Genomic DNA, 21,503 nt, shown 5'->3' with positions numbered 1-21,503 from the left:
GTCTCCAGAAGGCAAGAGGCCTCTGAACTCACTCTGGGACCTGCATTACCAGGGTCTCCCTAGCTATGGCTGCCTCCCAGCCCACCCCTCCCCCCCACATCAAGGGTTTTCTCCCAGCACGGAGGTGCTTGTGGAAGGTAACTCAGCTTGGGGCTGTAAGAACTTTTCCTAGCAGGCTGCGTGTGGCTGTGGGGCAGGGGAGATTTTACTTCCTTAGTTCTGCCCCTGTCGCCTCCCTGTGCAGATCCCCAAACCCAGGGCGAGCCCCTCCATGGAACCCCAGGAAGGTAGGGAGGGACGGTGCCAAAGAGGCAGCTGGGGGTCTCCTTCTGCACCGAGCAAAGGGCTCCCACTGCATGTGGATCCCCGGTGGAAGAGCTGCCCCATTACAATCTGCAGCTCCAGAAGGAGGGGAGTGGGAAAGCCGAATGTCCTGCGGGGGGAAAGCGAGCGAAGGGAGGTGAGTGCTGGCTATCAGGGAACCCTGACGCAGTCCGACTGTGACACAGTCTCCCGAGGGACATGCTGGATGCTCAGCACCCGAGACAGTTAAAATAGCACCCAGGCTGGAGAATACACTGTAGGGAACAAGCATTCGTTTGCAAAAAAGCAGGGGGGTGGGCCAGATCCCGTACACAGACTGTCCCTTCTCCAGGCTCTACAATCTGTTACGACACACGTGCACGGGACGTCGGGAGAGGGGCTCCGTTATCACGGGCGAACCCAGGAAGCACTAGCATCGCAAGTGACCGAGTGACCACATCCATAGCGGGTTGAAAGCAAACCAGCCCAGATGCACGGCAAATCAGCCCATCCTTGTGTAAACCAGCCCAGACGCACGGCAAATCAGCCCATCCTTGTGTAAACCAGCCCAGACGCACTGCCATAGGAACTCCGAAAATAAAATTCTCCCTTACGTGTCTGCATCACCAAGGGGCCCAATTCTGATCTCCCAGGGGAAGATCAGGCGTCGCTCTGGCGGCAGAGAGATCTACGGCAGGCTCACACCATCTACCCGGATTGTCAGCTCTTTGAGGCAGTGACCATCCTTTCACTGCACTCGTGTGTGTGTGTGTGTGTGTGGAGAGCCGAGCTGATCCCTGACTGGGACCTCTCAGTGTGGCTACCAGACAAACCACAACAGCAACACGTCTTACTTTGATGGAGCAGCTGATGAGCCCTCCCCTGTTGTGGACCTTCAGCACTTGCTCAAAGAGGAGATTTCGTTTGGCTTCATCGTTAACATAGTTCCCTTCCATCAGGTCGATGGGCTCAGAGACGCCGCCAGTAAAATCTACTAGTGCATCCGCCGTGTTGCCTCCGTCTAGCGCCTCGTAACACCCGGCCAGCCTGCAAGAGGGGAGGAACGAAGACAGCACGTGTGGAGGTTAGCAGCAGTCACGGGGCTCTAGGAGAGGGTTGGAGCATGGTACAGAGCATGGTACATGCCCAATAATGCCTCCCAGGCTGGGCTCTGTCAGCATTTCCAGGACTGGGTGAGCCTCGACTGGTTTGTGTATTAAACAGGGGTGGTCAAGCAGCTTTTCACTGCGACTGTCCGTCTTCCCTCCTCCTTGCCTCTGCCCCCAGTTAAAAAGACAAACCAAACCCCAAACCACACACACGTAGCTAACAAAGCTGGGCCCATCCTTCATCAGATTTGTTTACTTGCATGTTGTTTCCCTACCCACTCCCCTTTGCAAGGACTGTCTTCTCCAATGGGGCCCTGATCCCAAGGATGCTACCTTACTAAAATAATAACTCAGCTACCAACCACCACCAAATCTTCGTGAAAATCTCCGGCCAAAACTTTCCTGAGTTTCAAAGAGGTTTGATCGACTTCCCTTCCCTTGGATTTCTCATGAGCTGGGGCAGAAAATGCTGAATGATTGTTTCCACTCCATTTCTGGCTCAAGCAGAAGTGAGGAGTATGAGAAGTCTCTCTGTGTGGCCAGCCCTGCACAAGTTTGGATAAGCAGCAGTGTTTGGTCTTCATCTGAACTGAAGCCATGGGCCAAGATTCTCCTCCTAGCAACCATTCCCCTGTAATTAATAGCAGCAAATGGTTGTGGGGTGTAAGGTACAGGAGTGGGGTCCCTAGACCGAGGCTCTATCCCAAGCTCTGCCTCAAACTTCCTTGAACTACCCAGCAAGTCACCCAGGCCAAAATGAAGACACTAAAACCTACATTGCAGGGGGGTTTGGTGAGTTTTCACTTGTTCATCGCTTTGAGACCTCGGGACGGAAGTTGCAAAGCACAATTATCATGTTTGCTGTTGTCAAACACAGCACAGGGCTGTTCAACACGTTCAGTTCTACGGGAGCGTTTTCTCCCCTCGCAAGGAATCTTGATCAAAAGCTAGTAACAGCTGGAGCGGACTGAAAGGTGTCCATTTTACTTCCTAGGGGCTCCCCCAAATGCTGCCTGGTTTTGATCCAGACGGATATATGTCCCATCTGAACTTCTCTAGCCAAAACGGCAATGAAATATCACACAGAACTGCTGCGCATCCCCTGCTTCCATGCAGAAAACTTGGGTAAACCACAAATTTTGCCCCATTTGGACACAAAACCTTAAAATCGCGCAGGGTGCGTTAAGAACAATCTGGACATAATGACAAAGCAGTGGGATGAACCAGTCCTCAGTTCTGAGCTTGCGATGAGGCACGCTGCTAGAGGAGGTTTACTGCTAGCATTTCAACAGGCCCCGGGGGAAGCATTTCGTTTTCATACCAAGCAGGGGCGTAGCCATGAGTGAGCCGTGGCCCGCCCACTTAGCATCCAGGCCCACCCAAATCAGGGCCGGAGCCCCCCAAATCCACAGGCTGGGACTCCTGGACCCTGGCTGAGTGTCCAGTCGGGTCCCGCTCCTGCCGGTGTCACACGCTGCTGCCCCGATCTCCAGCCCCAGCTAGGGGTCTGAGCCGGTGGTAGATTAGCCACTGGGCCAACGGGCCATGCCCCAGGGCCCTGGCCAATTGTGGGGCCCTGGAAAAATGGGCGCCCCGCGCCAGGGGAGCAGGGCGGGGGTGCAGCGGCTTGCCCCACTCCACCTACCGCCCCTGCTGAGGAGTGAGGCAAGCCCCCGCGCCCAGACCCTGCTCCCTGGCAGGAGCGCCAGGCAGGTGAAGCAGGGCAAGCCCTCACGCCTGGCCTCATTTCCCGACAGGAGCGCGGGGGCCACTGCAGGCGGAAGGGGTGGGGAGGGGCCCCCACTTGTCCTGGCCCAGGGCCCCACAAATTCATAATCCACCTCCGGTACCATGGGGGGAGGTAGCCCCCATGTCACTGCCGCCCACCCAGTTTTCCTGTCCTAGCTACGCCACTGATACCAAGGTGGGAAATATTCAGTGGCGGGGCCAGTGGACAGGTGACAGCGTCAGAATTCACAGTGCTGGGGCACTCCAGGACGCTCCAGCCCCCAAATGACTTGGATCCTGTAGCTGGGCAAGTTTTGAGCAGATGGCGGAGATGACGTTAACTTAAGGTGGCAGTAAGAAGAATAGACTTCCCGGCCTCTATATTAACAAGTTCCCTAATGGGAGAGCCAGGAGGCTATTGGGAGAGTGGGCTGCTGTTTCCTTCTTAGCCAGAATGAAGAGGCTGGTAACCATCTATGTCTGGGAAATGGGAGTGGGTGTGGTGCGGAGACAGTAGTTTTCATCTTGTGTCTAAGCCCGAAGCCTCCAGGTCCCTGGGCTAGTGTCATGCCTCCCAGCTAAAAGGAGCTGTTAGAGCCCAGGAAACTGGAGCTTCTGGGCCTGAGTTTGATCTCACTTACACTGGTGTGCAGCAGGAGTAATGGCCGAAGCCAAAGGAGTGATACCGATGCAGAGTGCAGATGTGGACAGAACTGAGGCCTCTGCTATGATGAACTCACTCTCTATTCAAGGGAGAAACCATTACACTGACGGCAAAAATTAGGGGCAAAAACTTTGGGCTAAGTGTGTTTGGGCAAACTCCAGGGGATGTAAAGGCTCTGCTCTGGTTTGCAACCTTGCATGGAGGCCTCACCTGTACCTCTCCACCGCCATGCACCTACGGGGGTGTTTTATATACATGTTCCAACAGGCAGGAATCAACCAGCTGCAGTGATTAGCTAGCTGCCAATTGCATTTACACAGAGACCCCATCGTTATGGCAGGAAGAACAAAGTGAGTTTTACCCTCTGGAAACATTTCTAGTTGGGCGTTGCCTGGAATGGGGCTGTTTTAAGGCTTTAGAGGTGGGGTCAGGAGCAGGGTGGCCAGAGAAAGGGCTTCTGGGTGGAGAGTCGAGCCGGTGCGCTTGCTTAGGAGTCCTGCCTTCTCAGATGCTGCAAATCCTCCTCGATTCACCTTGTAAGCTCCCTACATGACATGGGGGGACAAGAACTGGCAGGGAGAGGTTGGATGGCCAGGTGGAGAGGGCATCAGGAGACTGAGATGAGGAGCAGGGGGGCGGGGAGGATGGGAGTCCATGCTGGGAGAGACAGATGGAGCCAGCAGCAGTGGGGAAAAGGATTGAATAGTAAAAAGCATCTCTAGGCCTTGGGCCACTTGGGGTCAGCAGGCACAATCAGCAGTTGCAGGAGCTTCAAGGTGATTTCCGGGAGGTGGGGAGAGCAGGACGGGGAGCAGTAGCACACATCCTGCACCAGCTGCTTTCAGCACCATCCAGACTCCCTCTGAGTGCTGGGAGCCCCCATATTCACTGCAGGAGGGGTGCCTGCAGTGGGTCCCGATCAGAATTAGCATGCGGCTCGGATTCAGTGCAAGGCCACGTTAGGGCTAGTTCCCAGGTTTGGATTTGTCACAGCGGAGCCTACGAGGATGCTGCCATCTTGACAGTGTCATGAGATCAGCAGTTCTCCTGAGATTTTGGCTGCATTCAAGGCTATCACGGCAAACAACCCCCTGCTCACTTTTTTAGATCTAACCTGGAACCAGAACTGGGAAGGGTGGGGGCTTGACTGCAAAATGCAGTGGGGGCTTGACTGCAAAATGCTCCCCACCCCTTTCTGAAATTCAGAGGGACTCTACTAGGTTCCACTAAATGTGATGGTCCATTAAAATAGTTCCAAACTTTTAGCAAGCTCATCCACTCCAGGGAAGATGACAATCACCCTTGACCTGTAAGGAAAAGTTTGCCAGTGCCTCCCTTCGCCAGGGATAGATACAGAACTTTACAAAGTAAGGACTCATGATCAATAATAACCATACCTAGCTTTTATACATAGGGTTTTCAGGTGTCCAGTTTTTGACCGGAAAGGCAGGTCAAAAGGGGACCTGGCAGTGTCCGGTCAGATGTACTGACTGGACACCAAAAGTCTGATTACTGCGGGCTGCAGGCATTGTGGGGGAGGCGTTGGCTCATCAACCCGTGCCAATCCCTGCTCAGCCGGGGCTGCCTCCTATCTGCATCTCATGGGCGGGCGGGCAGGCTGCAGGCTCCTCATCTGGCTGCAGCTCCTGTCCCAGCCCCGGAGCAGAGGGAGCCCACCTGGGGGAGAAAGCAGGAAGAAGGAAGGTGGAGAGGCTCTAGTCACAGGAGAGCAGGAGGGAGGAGAGCAGTGAGTGATGCGACAGGAGCAAGCCGGGGCAGGGCCTCGGGGGAAGAGGTGGGCAAAGGGGTGGACCTCAGGGGAAGAGGCGGGGCAGTGGATGGGGCCTCAGGGGACTAGGTGGGGCAGGGCAGTCTGGTTTTCAGAAATTAGAAAGTTGGCTACCCTATTTATACGGCATTTGTCATCTGCAGATCTCAAAGCACTTGACAAATCAGGTCAGTATTATCATTCCCATTTTCCTGATGGGACAAACAGGGGCACAGAAAAGGACTTACCAAAGTCCACCAACAGGCCTGTGGCAGAGCCAGGACTCAAACCTAGGGCTTCCAAGTCCCAGGCCAGTGCTCTGTCCACTAGGCCATACTGCTTCCCACAGAGCTAAGTACACAGAGCACCAGGCAGGGCTGCAGTTCAGCCTCGATGGCTCCGGCTCGTATACCTACTTGGCATAGGCCTTCTCCACCAGTGCGCACCAGAACTCGTTCTTGGAGTTGGAGTGGCAGTAGATGAGCTGATTGTGAAGTGTCGGCAGGCGGTCGTCTATCACCACGTCCACCAAGTCACCGAATCGCCAGAACTGGAAGTGGAAAATCCCGGCGTAGTTCTCTGGTTTTTCGGCATTCCACTCCTGTTCCTTCCAGTCTGGGATGACCTGTGTGAGTTGGGGGAACAATGGCTTATTCACTTGTCCTGGAAAAGAAACTCCTGCCTCCAGCACTAATCAGGGAATATTAGAGTGTCGTGGAGCCTGTTAGAAATTGGGAAGGGGGAGGGGAGTCTGCTTCAATGGTTCTCCTATCCCAATATCCCATCTCCGCTACTGGCCAGTGACAGTGGCTTCAGAGGAAGGGCAAAGCACCCGGCAAACACGCCTGACTGGCGTACGGGGCCTGCAGCAGTTTAACACGAAACGGATTGAAATGCAGTTACATTGACACAGGTGGCTGTAAAAAAAATGGCACCTTCTTAGGTCCCGCTGGGCATGACTCTGGTGTGAGCTGTTGACTTTAGTGCCGATTTACGTTAGGGGAGGTGAGAGGAGAATCGGACCCTCTGTGTCCGAGTCCTAGGCGCGGACATTACTGGCTGCAACAGAGCAGCAGAATTCATCTCATGATCCACCCTGACAGCGGTCAGGACCCCGCGGTCGGCTTATTCACCCACCAGGCATTGGAGAAGTGGGGGCTGTGGGCACTAGGCCAGAAGAGATTCTGTAGGGGACAGTCAAGATAGGGGAGAAAGCTTAGGCCGAGGCATTATTATTTGTACTGTCAGTTAAGCCGAGCCCAAGCATAGGGTAAATCTGGACAACAGACTGACTTGATTGGGTGAATTCCACCAGCTCCGACTGCCATTAGCCCTGAAGCCCCTGTAGCACTGCTACAGCAGAGGCAGATGTTACCTGTCGGCTCAATTCCAAATGCAAAATCCTTCCAACTGGTGATGACATTTGAGTTGGTGATGGCCTGTCTGGAGTTCAGACCCCAGCTAGGCCTTGTGGTGCAGGCAGCTCCGACTTGTACCCTGATCATATGTGATCTGAGGTCACTGAGGGGACAAACACTGAAGCCCCCAGCATCCAGTGTAATTCCACTGGTTTTGCTGCCAACAAAGAGGCAGAAAATACTCTGCGAGGAAACAGTGTTGCTGCAGGCAACCTCTTAATAAGGTACAGCACTAGAGGAGACCTCAGAACCCCCCAGTTTGAAGTACAATTTCCTCTGATCATCACCAGGCCCGAAACAAGATTGTTAGTGACGCTTATGCATGTAGCACAGGAATTGCTAAAGAGAGTGGATGGGCCTGGCCAGGCAGGCACCCAACGCGCCTCTGAGTTGGCCTGGGAGAAAGAGAGGGTGACCTACTCTGAACTGAACCCCTATGTGACGATTCAGCTGAAGCCCAAACAGCCCAGCAGGCGGGCTGGAAAATACCCCCCACAAAACTCCAGTGCGGCATCAAACCTTCTCTTGGAAGCTAAACCCAGCAAGAGCCTTGTTTTGTGGATTTATTTACTTAACCCTCTTCCAAAGTCACATCAGCTAAACTGGAAAAAGGCGCCCCAGGTCTGAACGAGAATGTCCCCGTTCACATTCACCCCTTACCTCACAGACGACTTACAAAGGGAGCTCACAACCTGCATAATGTCCCATGGAGACATGCCCTAAATAAGGATGTTCTCTAGTTATGCCCTGGGAAAGCTGGGCTCTCCCTTTGTGGCAGGGAAGGGAGGAACCTAAGTAGCACCAAAGCCTCCACAGAGCAGCCCGCAGCCACAGCACACACTGGGTGCTTGTGTGGGAAGATTCCTCCCTCGCCCCGGGCATCGACTCAGCCTAGCTATTTGCTCCAGGTGCCAGCCTGAAGCCGTGGCCCTTAGCAACGACCCTCTCCACAGAATTCATTTTATTTTCCATGCTACTGCGGGTGCCATCCATATCTTGGCCTTTACCATTCCTGATAGTTAAAGATACATCAAGATATTCATTATGCCTTTCGTGCCGCACCCCGCCAGCGCAGCTGGCTGCAGTTCAACACCCCGCCAGCATCCCGCGCTGCAGTACCATACCCCACGAGCTACTGCCGCAGTACCATCCCCGAGGAGTATAGCTGACTGCCGTACAACACCCTGCCAGCATAGCTCGCTGCAGTACCACGTCCTGCCTAATTTCCATAAACTCCTTTCAAAAGCCAGCTCGCTCCCTGAAGTGGTTCTGATCAATAGACTGAACAGAGAGAGCCCTGAGAATGAGGGATTTGAGATTTCCAGGAACAGTTTGTGTCAATGAAGACATCTGCGCTCCCTCTGGGAAGCTGCCAGCAACGGAGTATACAGCACTCAAACCCACCTCCCCATCGATTCGCTCCTGACTGCAGATCACACTAATTAACCGTCATATTGGGTCATTGTGTTAATCAACTCACTTTTCATGCAGGCCTGTGAGTCATTAAACCATTTCTTACAGGTGACTTCCCAGCCAGAGTTTAAAGCAGCCATGCCCAGCAGGAGACCTGCCCGTAGTCCAAGAGCTGCCGAGAAATCTCAGGAGCCCAACATCTCCACTGACAGCCCTTTACTCTGAAAGGCTGGTGAAAATGGCCAGCACCACAGACGTCAACAGGAGCAGCATCAGAGCTGCAGAGATCAGCTCCTCGCAGCCTCACCAACGTGCCTCCGCACTGCCCTAAGCTAAGTCTCCCCAGCCTGTTCGGTCCTCGGTCTCACTGCATGGATTCCCGAGTGGTTAGCGAGGTGGATCCTAGGCTGACACCACCAACTCCTTTCACCCAGGGCCCAGAACCACTGTTAAGTGATGAGGGCTGTTGCCCACAACTGACTTGGGCTGGGCTTGACCTGAGATACAGGCTCTGAACCACAGAGAACAGTGCTTAGCTGGACAGAAGCTCGAGCACTGTGGTGTCCCCTAGAGGCTCCAATCAAGATCCCCCTTGTGCTAGGTGCTGTACATACACACAGTGGGAGACAGACCCTGCCCTAAAGAGCGGATACGATGAAGGATGGGAGGGGAAACTGAGGCACAGAGAGGTGATGTGACTTGCCCAAAGTCACACAGGAAGCCTGTGGCAGAGCAGGGAGAAAAACTTAGATCTCCTAAGTCTCCGCCCAATGCCTTAGAGCGCCAGCTCATGCCTCCTCTCAGAGCAGCACCAGCAATGAACCTAGAAGTAGTTTGTGGGTTACACCTTCCACAGAAGGGGTGCTGCAATGTGCCATTATAATAATGAAAATACCAATCCCATATATAGGGCTTCTGATCCATAGATTTCAAAGCACTTTACAAAGGAGGTCAGCACCACTGTCCCCATATGTAGATGGAGAAACTGAGGCACAGGGCGGTGACATGTCCTATCCAAGACCACCCAGCAGGCCAGTGGCAGAGATGGACTAGCACCCAGCTCAACCAAGTCCCAGGCCAGTGCTCTTCTCATTAGGCCACACTGCCTTCCTCTCTTCCAGACGATAAGTGGGTGCTCCCATAGCCCCAATTCCTCAGGAGGAACAGAGGCCCAAACCAAAGTTAAGGATCACTCGCGACAGGATACACTGAGCTATAGTAGATTCACTCTGAGCAACTCTAGCCTGTAATCACAAAGCTTCAAGGAGCTGACTTCAATTTCACTTTGCTGTAGAGAATCCCCAGGAGTTCCTCTGGCAAACACCAAATGAAGGCAGAAACAACACCAGAAATGACTAGTTGTGGTCACGGAAAAGGGCAAAAAGAAAAGGAGGACTTGTGGCACCTTAGAGACTAACCAATTTATTTGAGCATGAGCTTTCGTGAGATACATGCATCCGATGAAGTGAGCTGTAGCTCATGAAAGCTTATGCTCAAATAAATTGGTTAGTCTCTAAGGTGCCACAAGTACTCCTTTTCTTTTTGCGAATTCAGACTAGCACGGCTGCTACTCTGAAACCTGGAAAAGGGCAAAGTCATTCAATATCACCTTGAAAGCCCATTAGCAACCAATCAGACAGAAACAGAGAGTGAGAGGGGAAATTGACACACAGCTAATGAAGCTACAGCTAAGTAGGGTCAGAAACACAGCGATATTTGCACCATTAGCTGCCATGGGTGCAAGAGGGACAAGTACTAATGAGGGCACAGCAGCCGTAATTTAAGCATCAAACAGATTAAGATGGGGGAACAGCCACAGGAACTGTAAATGGAGCCACTGCCTTTACTCCTTTTAAGCCTTGATTCAGAAAAGCATCCCTATTAAGGACCGCATTCATAGATTCATAGATATTTAGGTCAGAAGGGACCATTATGATCATCTAGTGTGACCTCCTGCACAACGCAGGCCACAAAATTTTACCCACCAACTCCTGCAAAAAACCTCACACCCATATCTGTGCTATTGAAGTCCTCAAATCGTAGTTTAAAGACTTCAAGGAGCAGAGAATCCTCCAGCAAGTGACCCGTGCCCCATGCTACAGAGGAAGGCGAAAAATCTCCAGGGCCTCTTCCAATCTGCCCTGGAGGAAAATTCCTTCCCAACTCCAAATATGGCGATCAGCTAAACCCTGAGCATATGGGCAAGATTCATCAGCCAGATACTACAGAAAATTCTTTCCTGGGTAACTCGGATCTCACCCCATCTAATAGCCCATCACAGGCCATTGGGCCTATTTACCATGAATATTTAATTACCAAAACCATGTTATCCCATCATACCATCTCCTCCATAAACTTATCCAGTTTAATCTTAAAGCCAGATAGATCTTTTGCCCCCACGGCTTCCCTTGGAAGGCTATTCCAAAACTTCACTCCTCTGATGGTTAGAAACCTTCATCTAATTTCTACTCTAAATTTCCTGGTGGCCAGTTTATATCCATTTGTTCTTGTGTCCACATTGGTACCGAGCTTAAATAATTCTTCTCCCTCTCCGGTATTTATCCCTCTGATATATTTATAGAGAGCAATCATATCTCCCCTCAACCTTCTTTTAGTTAGGCTAAACAAGCCAAGCTCCTCGAGTCTCCTTTCATAAGACAAGTTTTCCATTCCTCGGATCAAATCCTAGTAGCCCTTCTCTGTACCTGTTCCAGTTTGAATTCATCCTTCTTAAACATGGGAGACCAGACCTGCACACAGTATTCCAGGTGAGGTCTCACCAGTGCCTTGTAAAACGGTACTAAAACCTCCTTATCCCTACTGGAAATACCTCTCCTGAGGCATCCCAAGACCGCATTAGCTTTTTTCACTGCCATATCACATTGGCAGCTCATAGTCATCCTATGATCAACCAATACTCCAAGGTCCTTTTCCTTCTCTGTTACTTCTAATTGATGCGTCCCTAGCTTATAACTAAAATTCTTGTTATTAATCCCTAAATGCGTGACCTTACACTTCTCACTATTAAATTTCATCCTATTACTATTACTCCAGTGTACAAGGTCATCCAGATCCTCCTGTAGAATATCCCTGTCCTTCTCTAAATTGGCAATACCTCCCAGCTTTGTATCATCCACAAACTTTATTAGCACACTCCCACTTTTTGTGCCAAGGTCAGTAATAAAAAGATTAAATAAGATTGGTCCCAAAACCGATTCAAACATGTCCATAAATTTAAGCAAGTCCTGAACTGGGGCCTTAAAACCTCTCTCTGTCCTAATACCACAGATTATTCCCAGCTGGTACTGGGCAGGAAAGCAGCCAGCTGAGACTTCTGCTTTTTGGCTAATTCCAGTTCTAGTGTCTCTTCATCCTCCTCTTCACCCAATCCTTGCTTGCCTCTTTCCTGTCTCTCCCCTTTCCACCTGATGCTTCCTGTCTGACACGGAGAGCATAAGCTGTCTTCAGAAGACTGTCTTCTTTGTTACCTGTCTATACACACCTAGCAGAATGGAGTCCTGATCTCTTTAGAAAAGCTGGACGAGCAAAAGTCCATGGGGCCGGATGCGCTGCATCCGAGAGTGCTAAAGGAGTTGGCGGATGTGATTGCAGAGCCATTGGCCATTATCTTTGAAAACTCATGGCGATCGGGGGAAGTTCCGGACGACTGGAAAAAGGCTAATGTAGTGTCCATCTTTAAAAAAGGGAAGGAGGAGGATCCGGGGAACTACAGGCCAGTCAGCCTCACCTCAGTCCCTGGAAAAATTATGGAGCAGTTCCTCAAGGAATCAATTCTGAAGCACTTAGAGGAGAGAAAAGTGATCAGGAACAGTCAGCATGGATTCACCAAGGGCAAGTCATGCCTGATTAATCTAATTGCCTTCTATGATGAGATAACTGGCTCTGTGGATGAGGGGAAAGCCGTGGACGTGTTGTTCCTTGACTTTAGCAAAGCTTTTGACACGGTCTCCCACAGTATTCTTGCCAGCAAGTTAAAGTAGTATGGGCTGGATGAATGGACTATAAGGTGGACAGAAAGTTGGCTAGATTGTAGGGCTCAACGGGTAGTGATCAATGGCTCCATGTCTAGTTGGCAGCTGGTATCAAGTGGAGTGCCCCAAGGGTCGGTCCTTGGGCCAGTTTTGTTTAATATCTTTATAAATGATCTTGAGAATGGTGTGGATTGCACCCTCAGCAAGTTTGCAGATGACACTAAACTGGGAGGAGTGGTAGATACGCTGGAGGGTAGAGATAGGATACAGAGGGCCCTAGACAAATTACACGATTGGGCCAAAAGAAATCTGATGAGGTTCAACAAGGATAAGTGCAGAGTCCTGCACTTAGGATGGAAGAACCCCATGCACCGCTACAGACTAGGGACCGAATGGCTCGGCAGCAGTTCGGCAGAAAAGGACCTAGGGGTGACAGTGGACGAGAAGCTGGATATGAGTCAACAGTGTGCCCTTGTTGCCAAGAAGGCCAATGGCATTTTAGGATATATATGTAGGGGCATTGCCAGCAGATCGAGGGACGTGATTGTTCCCCTCTATTCGACATTGGTTGTGGCCTCATCTTGAGTACTGTGTCCAGTTTTGGGCCCCACACTACAAGAAGGATGTGGAAAAATTGGAAAGAGTCCAGCAGAGGGCAATAAAAATGATTAGCGGACTGGAACACATGACTTATGAAGAAAGGCTGAGGGAACTGGGATTGTTTAGTCTGCGGAAGAGAAGAATGAGGGGGGATTTGATAGCTGCTTTCAACTACCTGAAAGGGGGCTCCCGAGAGGATGGCTCTAGACTGTTCTCAGTGGTAGCTGATGACAGGACAAGGAGCAATGGTCTCAAGTTGCAGTGGGGGAGGTTTAGGTTGGATATTAGGAAAAACTTTTTCACTAGGAGGGCGGTGAAACCCTGGAATGCGTTACCTAGGGAGGTGGTAGAATCTCCTTCCTTAGAGGTTTTTAAGGTCAGGCTTGACAAAGCCCTGGCTGGGATGATTTAACTGGGAATTGGTCCTGCTTCGAGCAGGGGGTTGGACTAGATGACCTTCTAGGGTCCCTTCCAACCCTGATAGTCTACGATTCTATGACAGAGGTTCCTAGCTACAACTGTAACAGCTATACTAAAGAAGAAGTTTGGAGGGAAAAATGTTTTAATTATTTTTAAAAGATTAATAATAGTGAATATAGATTAGAAAATGTGACCATTCCTCATGCAGGGCAGCAAATCTAAAGGTCACTGTGGAGAGGGCTTCGTCATGGTCGACAAGGGGCTGAGATTTCTGACTGGAGATGGGCTCCTAGTTTAGCCCATTACTTACATACAGGGGAGTAGTGAAATAGTGCCTTGTTGACCGGTATTGTCTCATTGTTTCCTTGTTCCCCCCATCTGTTGACATTTGCCTTATTCTTAGACTGTCCACTTTTTGGGGCAGGGGCTGTCTCTGTGTTCTGTGTTTGTACAGCACCTGGCACAATGGAGTTCTGGTCCATGATTGGGGCTCCTAGGCGCTACGATAATAAAAATAAATAATAATAATAATACGAACAAGGCTGAGAAAAGCTAGCAGGCTGAACTGGGACCCAATATGTCTACTTGTTGTGCTGGGGGAATGGAGATTGGGTGAAGTGGAGCTGTTGGGAAAGCTGGGTGTGTATGGGGGTGTGATGGGGCACCTGTCCCACTCTGGGCTCTACGGGGTTAATAGAGCCCTCGGGAGGCTGCACAGGAGGCAGCCAATCAGAGAGGGGCTACAAGGAGCAGCCAATCAGGGCTTGGCTGGCCCATATAAGAAGGGTTGCAGCTTCAGTCACTCCCTGGAGCTTGAGAATGGAGGAGAACTGGCTGCTTTGCAGGCTAAAGGCAGCAAGCACCCTGGACAGAGCAGTGCTGTAGGCAGACACCAAAGGAGCTAAAGGCAGCTCCTGGGGGGCTGCAGGGATTTGCTGGCTTAGGCCCTGAGGTAAGGGGCAAAGAGGGTGCTGGGGCCGTGAGGAAGTGGCCCAGGGAAATCTACTGAGGAGTTGGAGAGGGCGCTGCAAGTAGCAGCTATCTACAGGGTCCCTAGGCTGGGACCTGGAGTAGTGGACTGGCCTGGATTCCCTCCTGCCCGCTGTCCCCACTTGCCATTGAGGAGTGGCTGGACTAAGGGACTGCGACATTCCCCCAGAAAGGGGGAGCACAGAGTGCGGTGCAGCCAGAGGGCTGTGTCACGAAGAGGATGCTGCGGTCCTAGGAGTGACCTGGGTCCCTGGAGCAGATGTGATGGTGGCAAGATGCCACCAGAAGAGGGCGCACTGGCTAGTAAAGCTGATCCCAGGACAGCCAGCAGGGGGCACCGCAGTGGTGAGTCCCACCCCGTCACAGGAGGACAGAGGGGAGAACGGTGCGATGATCAGAGGTGGGGGGAGGAGGGATTGTTGGGGTAAATCAGTGTTATGCAGGCAGCGAGGGAAGCCCAGCACTTCTGTGCCAAGGCATTTCCACTTGAAGTAGCACAATGGGGATCCCTTCCTTATCTCCTCAGTGCATCGAGGAAGTAGGGGCGTCGGTGGCTCTTGACGTGTCAATGCCTGGTTGGTTCCTATGGCGCTGCGCCAAGGCGTTTGGTGCAGGGCCCCTGGCCTTCCCTCTGCTCCAGGCTCCTTGCCCAGCCACAGACCCTCCCCCCGCTTCTCCAGCCTCACCCACACACAAGCCTGTTTCCCCACTGTGCCCCGCTAACCTTGTCACTGCCCCCACTTGCCGGGTACCTCACCCCTGCTGTGCCCCCCATCCCTGCTCATCCCCCTCTCCACAGAGTCCCATCTCTCCCCACAACCCACCTCCATGCACCCAGCTGCCCGGTTTTGCCTCCACGGTCTCTGTGTGCGATGTTATCAGAATAAGCACCGGCATTTGACGCATGGCGTTCATGGGGACTGGAGCTATTCAGCCAGAGAAAGCTACCGAAATAAGGCAAACTTTCAAAAAGGAGCATTTTAAAACGTTGCCTCTTGCAAGCACCGGTAGCTACTTCACTAACAAAACAGCACAGATTGTGATGCCAAACCTGGAGCCTAACTTCAGTCATTAAAGCGCAGCTCAGAGGGATTTCAGAGCAAATCCCAGGAGAACCAGAACCATGGAGTCGCTACAAACACCTCCATGATCTGCAGACCACCGGGTTTCTACTTCCTTAGTAACCAGGGCAGCTAGCCCTGGTTCATCCTGACAGAGGCGTGGACACATGGCCACCACCCCGCTCACCATTTACTTTGTGCGTTGTAGACATGTTTAGCCAGCCCTCCTGGCTCACTGTGTCATATACCAGCCCAGAATGCAAGCCACTCCATGGGATAGCCCCCTGGAATTCCCAGGAGGCACTGCTCCAAGCACAGGGTGGCAGGTGTGTGCAAACAGCTCAGTGACAGCGGAGAAGGCCCAGCCCAGGCCATATTTGCTGCAAGAGGGTCAAGTGAGCGAGTCACACAATGGTCACAAAAGCACAGTGGTGTATGTAGTGCGGGCAGGGCTGCACGGCGTTTGTACATTGTGAAGTGATTTGATTTATCTCATAGCCCACAAGAATCCCATGGGAGGACACAACATGGTGGGTACACACCACTGATCCACCAGGTCCCATTCATGCCCTTGTAACATCTCTTCCTAACCACGACTTTGGAACAACCACGAGAAGAGACAGCCCCAGAGAATCCACCCCAGGTTTTCCATTGAGCCCAGGGCAGGCTGGGACAGGACTGTGGGAATGAGTGGGTGCTGTGGGAGCTCATCTCTGTGCCTCGATTCAAGGAGCCCCCAGACTCCAAGGACGCAACACTCAGTGTGGGGGGGATGACTGACAAAGGGCTCCAACGAAGGAAAGCAGAGGCACAATAACCACACAGCTCCGAGTCTGATTTTCAGGAGAGCTTGGGGAATTGTTTTTTTTTTTTTAAACAGTAAATGCCAATTAAGAAACGAGGCATCTGTGACTGGGAAGAATGGTCCTGTGGGGGGGAGAACTCAGAGACATCATTTCCTTAACAGGAGGCAAAGAGTGGGGTTCTCTCTGGGGACCTCCCCGACTCCCAAGGAGGGAGACCCAAGCTGTGCCTGTCATGAGACCTACATACAAACCAGGTGAAGCCCATCTCTGTGCAGAAAGGCTGGTGCATCACTTAAGCCATTTTCTGAGGATAAAGGAGCGCTCAGGACTTTCTGCTCACCCCTGTGCAGAAGGTCAGTTTCAGTAATGAGGCCAGACCCTCGGCTACTGTACGCTGGTACTGCTCCAGGGGCATGGAGGTTGGCTAATGTCCCTTCCCCCCAAACGGTGATGTCGATCTGAGATACACCGAGGAATCAGAACATTCTCTCTCTCACCCAACAGCTACATGAGCAGTTAAATATCCAGCAACACAGCTCACTCCAGGAATGAAGTTATTACATTTTACAGATCTTAAGCTCTTCAGTGTGTGGGGGGGGGAGGGGAGGAGAGGAAGACACCTAAAAATGGGGTGAAGATGTGTGGGTTCTCCTTTATTGTGTGTAAAACCAGGGCATTTTAGGTCAGAGGGAGACACATCCAACCTCATTCCTTAAGGGCTTTTATTTTCCATTGTACACAAATACATACCCAGCAGGATAAGCGCAGCATGAACTCGACACAGGCGGTGAGACACAAACAATGAATTACTGTTCAAGTGTCCTGACGACTCATAACAGCGATTTCGGTAATGGCTAGTGCTGGGACAGTCTGATTGGCCCATGTGGCATTTCAGGCCAGGAGCCAAACTCTGCTCTGGGGTGTGTGTGGGTGGTTTCGGTGGAAGGTTCCTGTTAAAATACCAGAGCAAAATCTGGCCCAAAGTTGCTACGTTTTGTGACAAAAGGGAATAGGAAAAACTGCTATTCCTGATCACCCGGTGCCTCGTTTCTTCAGGCAACGGCTCTAAACAGAGACAGAGAGAGCCAAACAAATAAAAGTGACAGCACAGAAGAATGCACCGGCCATGTTGTTGTTTTCTCCTGAAAAGACCCATGTTCCTCTGGTACCACAGTTAAGGGAGCTCTCTTCTGCACGTGTCTGATGTTGTCTCTCCAGCTTGCGTGACTCTCAGGCACATTTGCCTGCCTTCCGGCCCCATACCTTTGCTGCGTACGTAGTGGCTGCCACACCAGCTGCTTCCACGGTCGCCTTGCAGTTCAGAGTCTCTCTTTGGCAAAGAAATGAGCTTTCCCCATCCCCTGCACAGGGAAGCTTGTATATATCAGCTATAAAAATAAGGATGAACTTTGGGTAAGATCAAAGCATGAGAACTGAGCTGAGGTGGGTTTGTTTTTCATGCAATGACATAATATATACCCCGGAACAACTCTTAGTGCTTTGTCCTGCAAACACGCTCAGGTGTAATCCTGTTCAGGACGATGGGACAAAGAGTAGCATGTACTTAGCATTTCCATAGCACTTTTCAGTGGTGGTTCTTAAACTGCTTTACAAAAGAGGGTCCATATCATCACCTCTTTCACAGAGGGGAAACTAAGGCACAGAGCAGTTCAGTGACTTGCCCAAGTTCACACACCAACCCGCATAATGGTAGTGCTGTGAAGAGAACCCAGGTCTCCAGCTTCCACCCACATAGCCTATACACCAGACCATGGTGCATGTGATGACACCCCCTACAAAGCTCTATGCCTGGCAGGAAGCGTTAGCAGTATCAGTCCCTTAGGTGGTAAGCTCTTTGGTGCAAGGGAAGTTTCTTATTCTACCACTTGTAAAGCACTAGGCAAGCTTACAGCCCTAGGTAAATAACTAATAACCAATATATTTCTATGTGAGCTTGGAGAGATCACACACCTGTACTGTACTCTACAAAGGAAGAACACTGCAGAAGACCCACATCTGGCTCAGAGCTACACAGGGTTAAACTCTTCTCAGAAACCTTTGCTCTGCCCCTATAACTTTCTTTGCTCGGCACACTGCAGCAGATTGATCTTCCAACTGTTTTCAATACATAACATCCTCAGGCAGCACATTGTCACCGAGTTCAATTTGTACCACAGCAAGGCAAATGCACCATGAGCGTTACTCTCTGTGCACTAGGGAACAGATGAGCTGCTGACGTTAACATGGGTCCAAAGCCTGAAGTCCTCACTGGGGTTTGACCAGCAGGCCTGAAATTTGCAAAAGTAGCCATTGATTTCCGATGCATTAGGTGAGGGCGTGAGGGGCACCCCGAGACTCCCTGGGGCATGATCTTCAGAGGTACTGAGCTCCACAGATCCAGCTGAGGTCAACGTGAGCTGCAGACGTTCAGCTCCTCTGAAAACAAGTCTCTGGAAAGCTGGGTATCCAAAGTCACCTGACACGTTTGAAAATGATGGCCTTGAGACTGGAGCTCAGAGCACTGGTCTGCATCACCTTCCTTACTCCACACGACGACATGCAGTAGAGATCCTTAATATTTCCACGAGACCTTTAACTTCTATGTAAGGCAGTCGGTCAGGTTTGATCAGGGCAGGCCCACAGCTTTCAAGTCAGCTCGTCCCCATCTCAGCAGGCTGCCAGTCAAACAGCTCACCTTGCACAGCTGAATTAACTAGCATGCAATACTGCATTCTAGGCTACTAAAGCAACCGTCCTCTCCATCCAGCCAGCCACAAGACACAACCTGCTGGGGAAAGTCTCCCGGCACAGTGGGGAGCAGCCGGGGCAGCGTTATAGTCACCTGCCTATTCTCAAACCATGACTGCCGGCTGCGAATCAACACGGCACATTTTTTGTCATGCTGTCCCTTTAAAAGAAATGACCAATCACTGAATCGAAGCGAAGAGAAGGAAACATGAAGAGGTTGGGGGCAAGAGGTTTGGGATCTGCCCAGGATGGGATCGATCAGGCTTTGAACACTACAGAGCACTTGAGGTGGGCTGGGTCGAGGCCATCGGTGAAGGAGAGGAGGAAGTACATCACCTTGCGGATCTTGGCCAGCTCCATCAGCCTCTCCCCGAACTCCTGGGCATCTGCCTCATTACACTCCACTTCCTTGGTCCCTGGCTGCTTCCAGAAGATGCCCACTGGCTCCAGCAGCTGCCTGTTCATGAGGTTGGTGAGGTCGGGCGTCCAGTGCTGGGAGGTGCCCATCACCGTCACCTTCCCCGCTTTCTCCATCTGGATCTTCCAGCGCAGAAAGTACAGATTGTGCTGCTGGACGAAATCCACCCTGTAGATGTACTCGTTGGGCCGCAGCAGCTTCTCGCCATCCTGCGGCCGCTCGTTCCTCTGCTGGAGACTCTGTGCCCGCAGCCGCATACACTTGGTGAGCTGGACATCCTGGACGAAGGGGAACTCAAGCTCCGAAGCGTGGCCAGCCATCGCCTCTGCCTCTCTCCTCCCCGGCTCAGTTCTCAGCACTGTTTGACTCTCCAACAGGCCATCCTAGGAAAATGCAAATCCGAAGCCAATCGGCCCTCCCTCCCCGGTCCCAGCGGTGCTAGGCAACCTGGGTCAATGACGCAAAGTGCCCTCAGGGTTTCCTCTGGGTGCCCTCTTGTCTCATTTGCAGATGAGGAACAGATCCTGCCACTGTACAATAATCTATAGGGACGGGATCTCTGATGTCAGCCTCCCTGACAACCTCCTTGACAACCGCTCCCATGCAAGCCAGAGCACAGTTGTTTGTATTTAAATGAGGCCACCAAGTTACAGCACTGGGCAGCAGGACACACAGGGACATAGCTCCATGGGCCACCTGCTCTCTCAGAGATACCATCTTAGGGGCCAGGCTGTGCCCAGCCGCTGCAGAGGCAGATGGCCACAGGGAACCTCTCTGCAAGGATCCCGTCCTGAGCACAAAGGCTACTTCCTGCTAGCCCCACCTAAGGGGGCAGAGGAAGTGGCTCTGCCCAGAGGCATTATGGTACTGAAGGGGTCTAGCGGTGGGGTGGGCAGACTCCCCCTTACAGCTGCTGTGGAGGTCTTGAAGGCAGTGGCTCCCTGTGAGAGGTAAAACCTGCCAGGGCCCCTGCTAAGGTGGGACAACTCAGAACCATCCCACAACATTGAGCAATGGCTAAAAGCTACAACTGGGCTGGAAGTATTTACATCCACAGCTCTAGAAGTAGCATGGGATAGGCCTGATTTCCATGGGTCTGTCCTGCCACCTTGGAGGACAATCATGGGGTCCTGCGTTTAGATGATCCGAGCGTGTGTGTGTAATGGTTGCAGCACTGGACTGGGGGTCAGGACTCCTGGGTTCTTCTATTCCCAGCTCTGCCGCTGACTCACTGTGGCCTCTGCTTATAGGGGTGTTGTGGGACTTAACGTTTGGAAATTACTTTGGGAGCATGAAATAAAAGGTGCTGTATAAACATGAGGTATAGTTATTATCCTTGGAAAACACAGCACCAGGCTGCACTGTTGCATCAACTCGCAACAGCCCAGCAGGGACACACAGCCACGCAACGTCATCCCTCGAGGGCATGATTTCACGGGGTAACCAGTGTGTCGCCCTACAGGACACACATGTGCTCAGGTCATGTCCTGAAGCAACGGGCTCCTGAAAAAGTATCGAGAGCTCAGCTCAGTGCAAAAAGCGACAGGGGCCAGGAACTCCATCAGAGTCATTTTACTGTGAATGCCGGGGATTGACCTGCCTGCCCCTATTTCTCAAGCTTGGGGAGATCAGCACCGAGGTTGCTAATGGCTGCACAGAGGGACAGGGTGATAGCACCACAGCAGGGAACAAGTGAGGTCTAATAATAGCCCCACGCCTTCCCGCTGTCCTAGGCTTGTTTACTGGCTCACAAGCACCTTTAGGAACAACTTTCCATCCTGCCCAGGGGCTTTAAAGTTAAACATATTCAGTGACCGTTCAGTAGCTGAGCTCCCGGTGCTAGTCACAGGGACCTAGCGGGGCATGTTCTGAATGGCAATGGATCTTTTACCTACTAACCCGTCAGTCCAACACGCGTGGCAAGGCCAGGAGGACCGGAGCAGCCACGCTAGTACACAGGGTGGAGGAGGGGTTCCCCTGCAGGACTTTGAAATGTTGGCAAAGCTTAAAAATCCAAGCAACGTTTAAACTACGCAGCAGAGGCAGAGGGAGAGTGCAGCCCATT

The 21,503-nt window shown here is 51.8% G+C and overlaps 2 protein-coding genes across 8 annotated transcripts in view; both read right to left on the bottom strand.

Moving 5' to 3' along the window:
• The window catches only part of CAPN5 (calpain 5), a 148,062-nt gene that overhangs the window by 29,976 nt on the left and 96,583 nt on the right, over positions 1-21,503 (bottom strand). For all 7 annotated transcript variants that reach the window (XM_073335229.2, XM_073335252.2, XM_073335258.2 and 4 more), the window contains 2 exons: positions 5,989-6,197; positions 1,158-1,350 (listed from right to left, as the gene is read on the bottom strand). In XM_073335229.2, the coding sequence (XP_073191330.2) occupies positions 1,158-1,350; positions 5,989-6,197 (402 nt within the window). The remainder of the gene's footprint in view (positions 1-1,157; positions 1,351-5,988; positions 6,198-21,503) is intronic.
• Positions 18,025-19,869, bottom strand: OMP (olfactory marker protein). Its single transcript, XM_073316501.1, has one exon. The coding sequence runs from the start codon at positions 19,756-19,758 to the stop codon at positions 19,279-19,281; it is 480 nt and encodes a 159-aa protein (XP_073172602.1). The 5' UTR covers positions 19,759-19,869; the 3' UTR covers positions 18,025-19,278.

This window comes from Lepidochelys kempii, chromosome 1 (assembly GCF_965140285.1).
Source record: "Lepidochelys kempii isolate rLepKem1 chromosome 1, rLepKem1.hap1, whole genome shotgun sequence".
In the NCBI taxonomy this organism is placed as follows: Eukaryota; Metazoa; Chordata; order Testudines; family Cheloniidae; genus Lepidochelys; species Lepidochelys kempii.
Note: the sequence above shows the minus strand (reverse complement) of the source record. Positions and strands in the feature narration are given on the sequence as shown.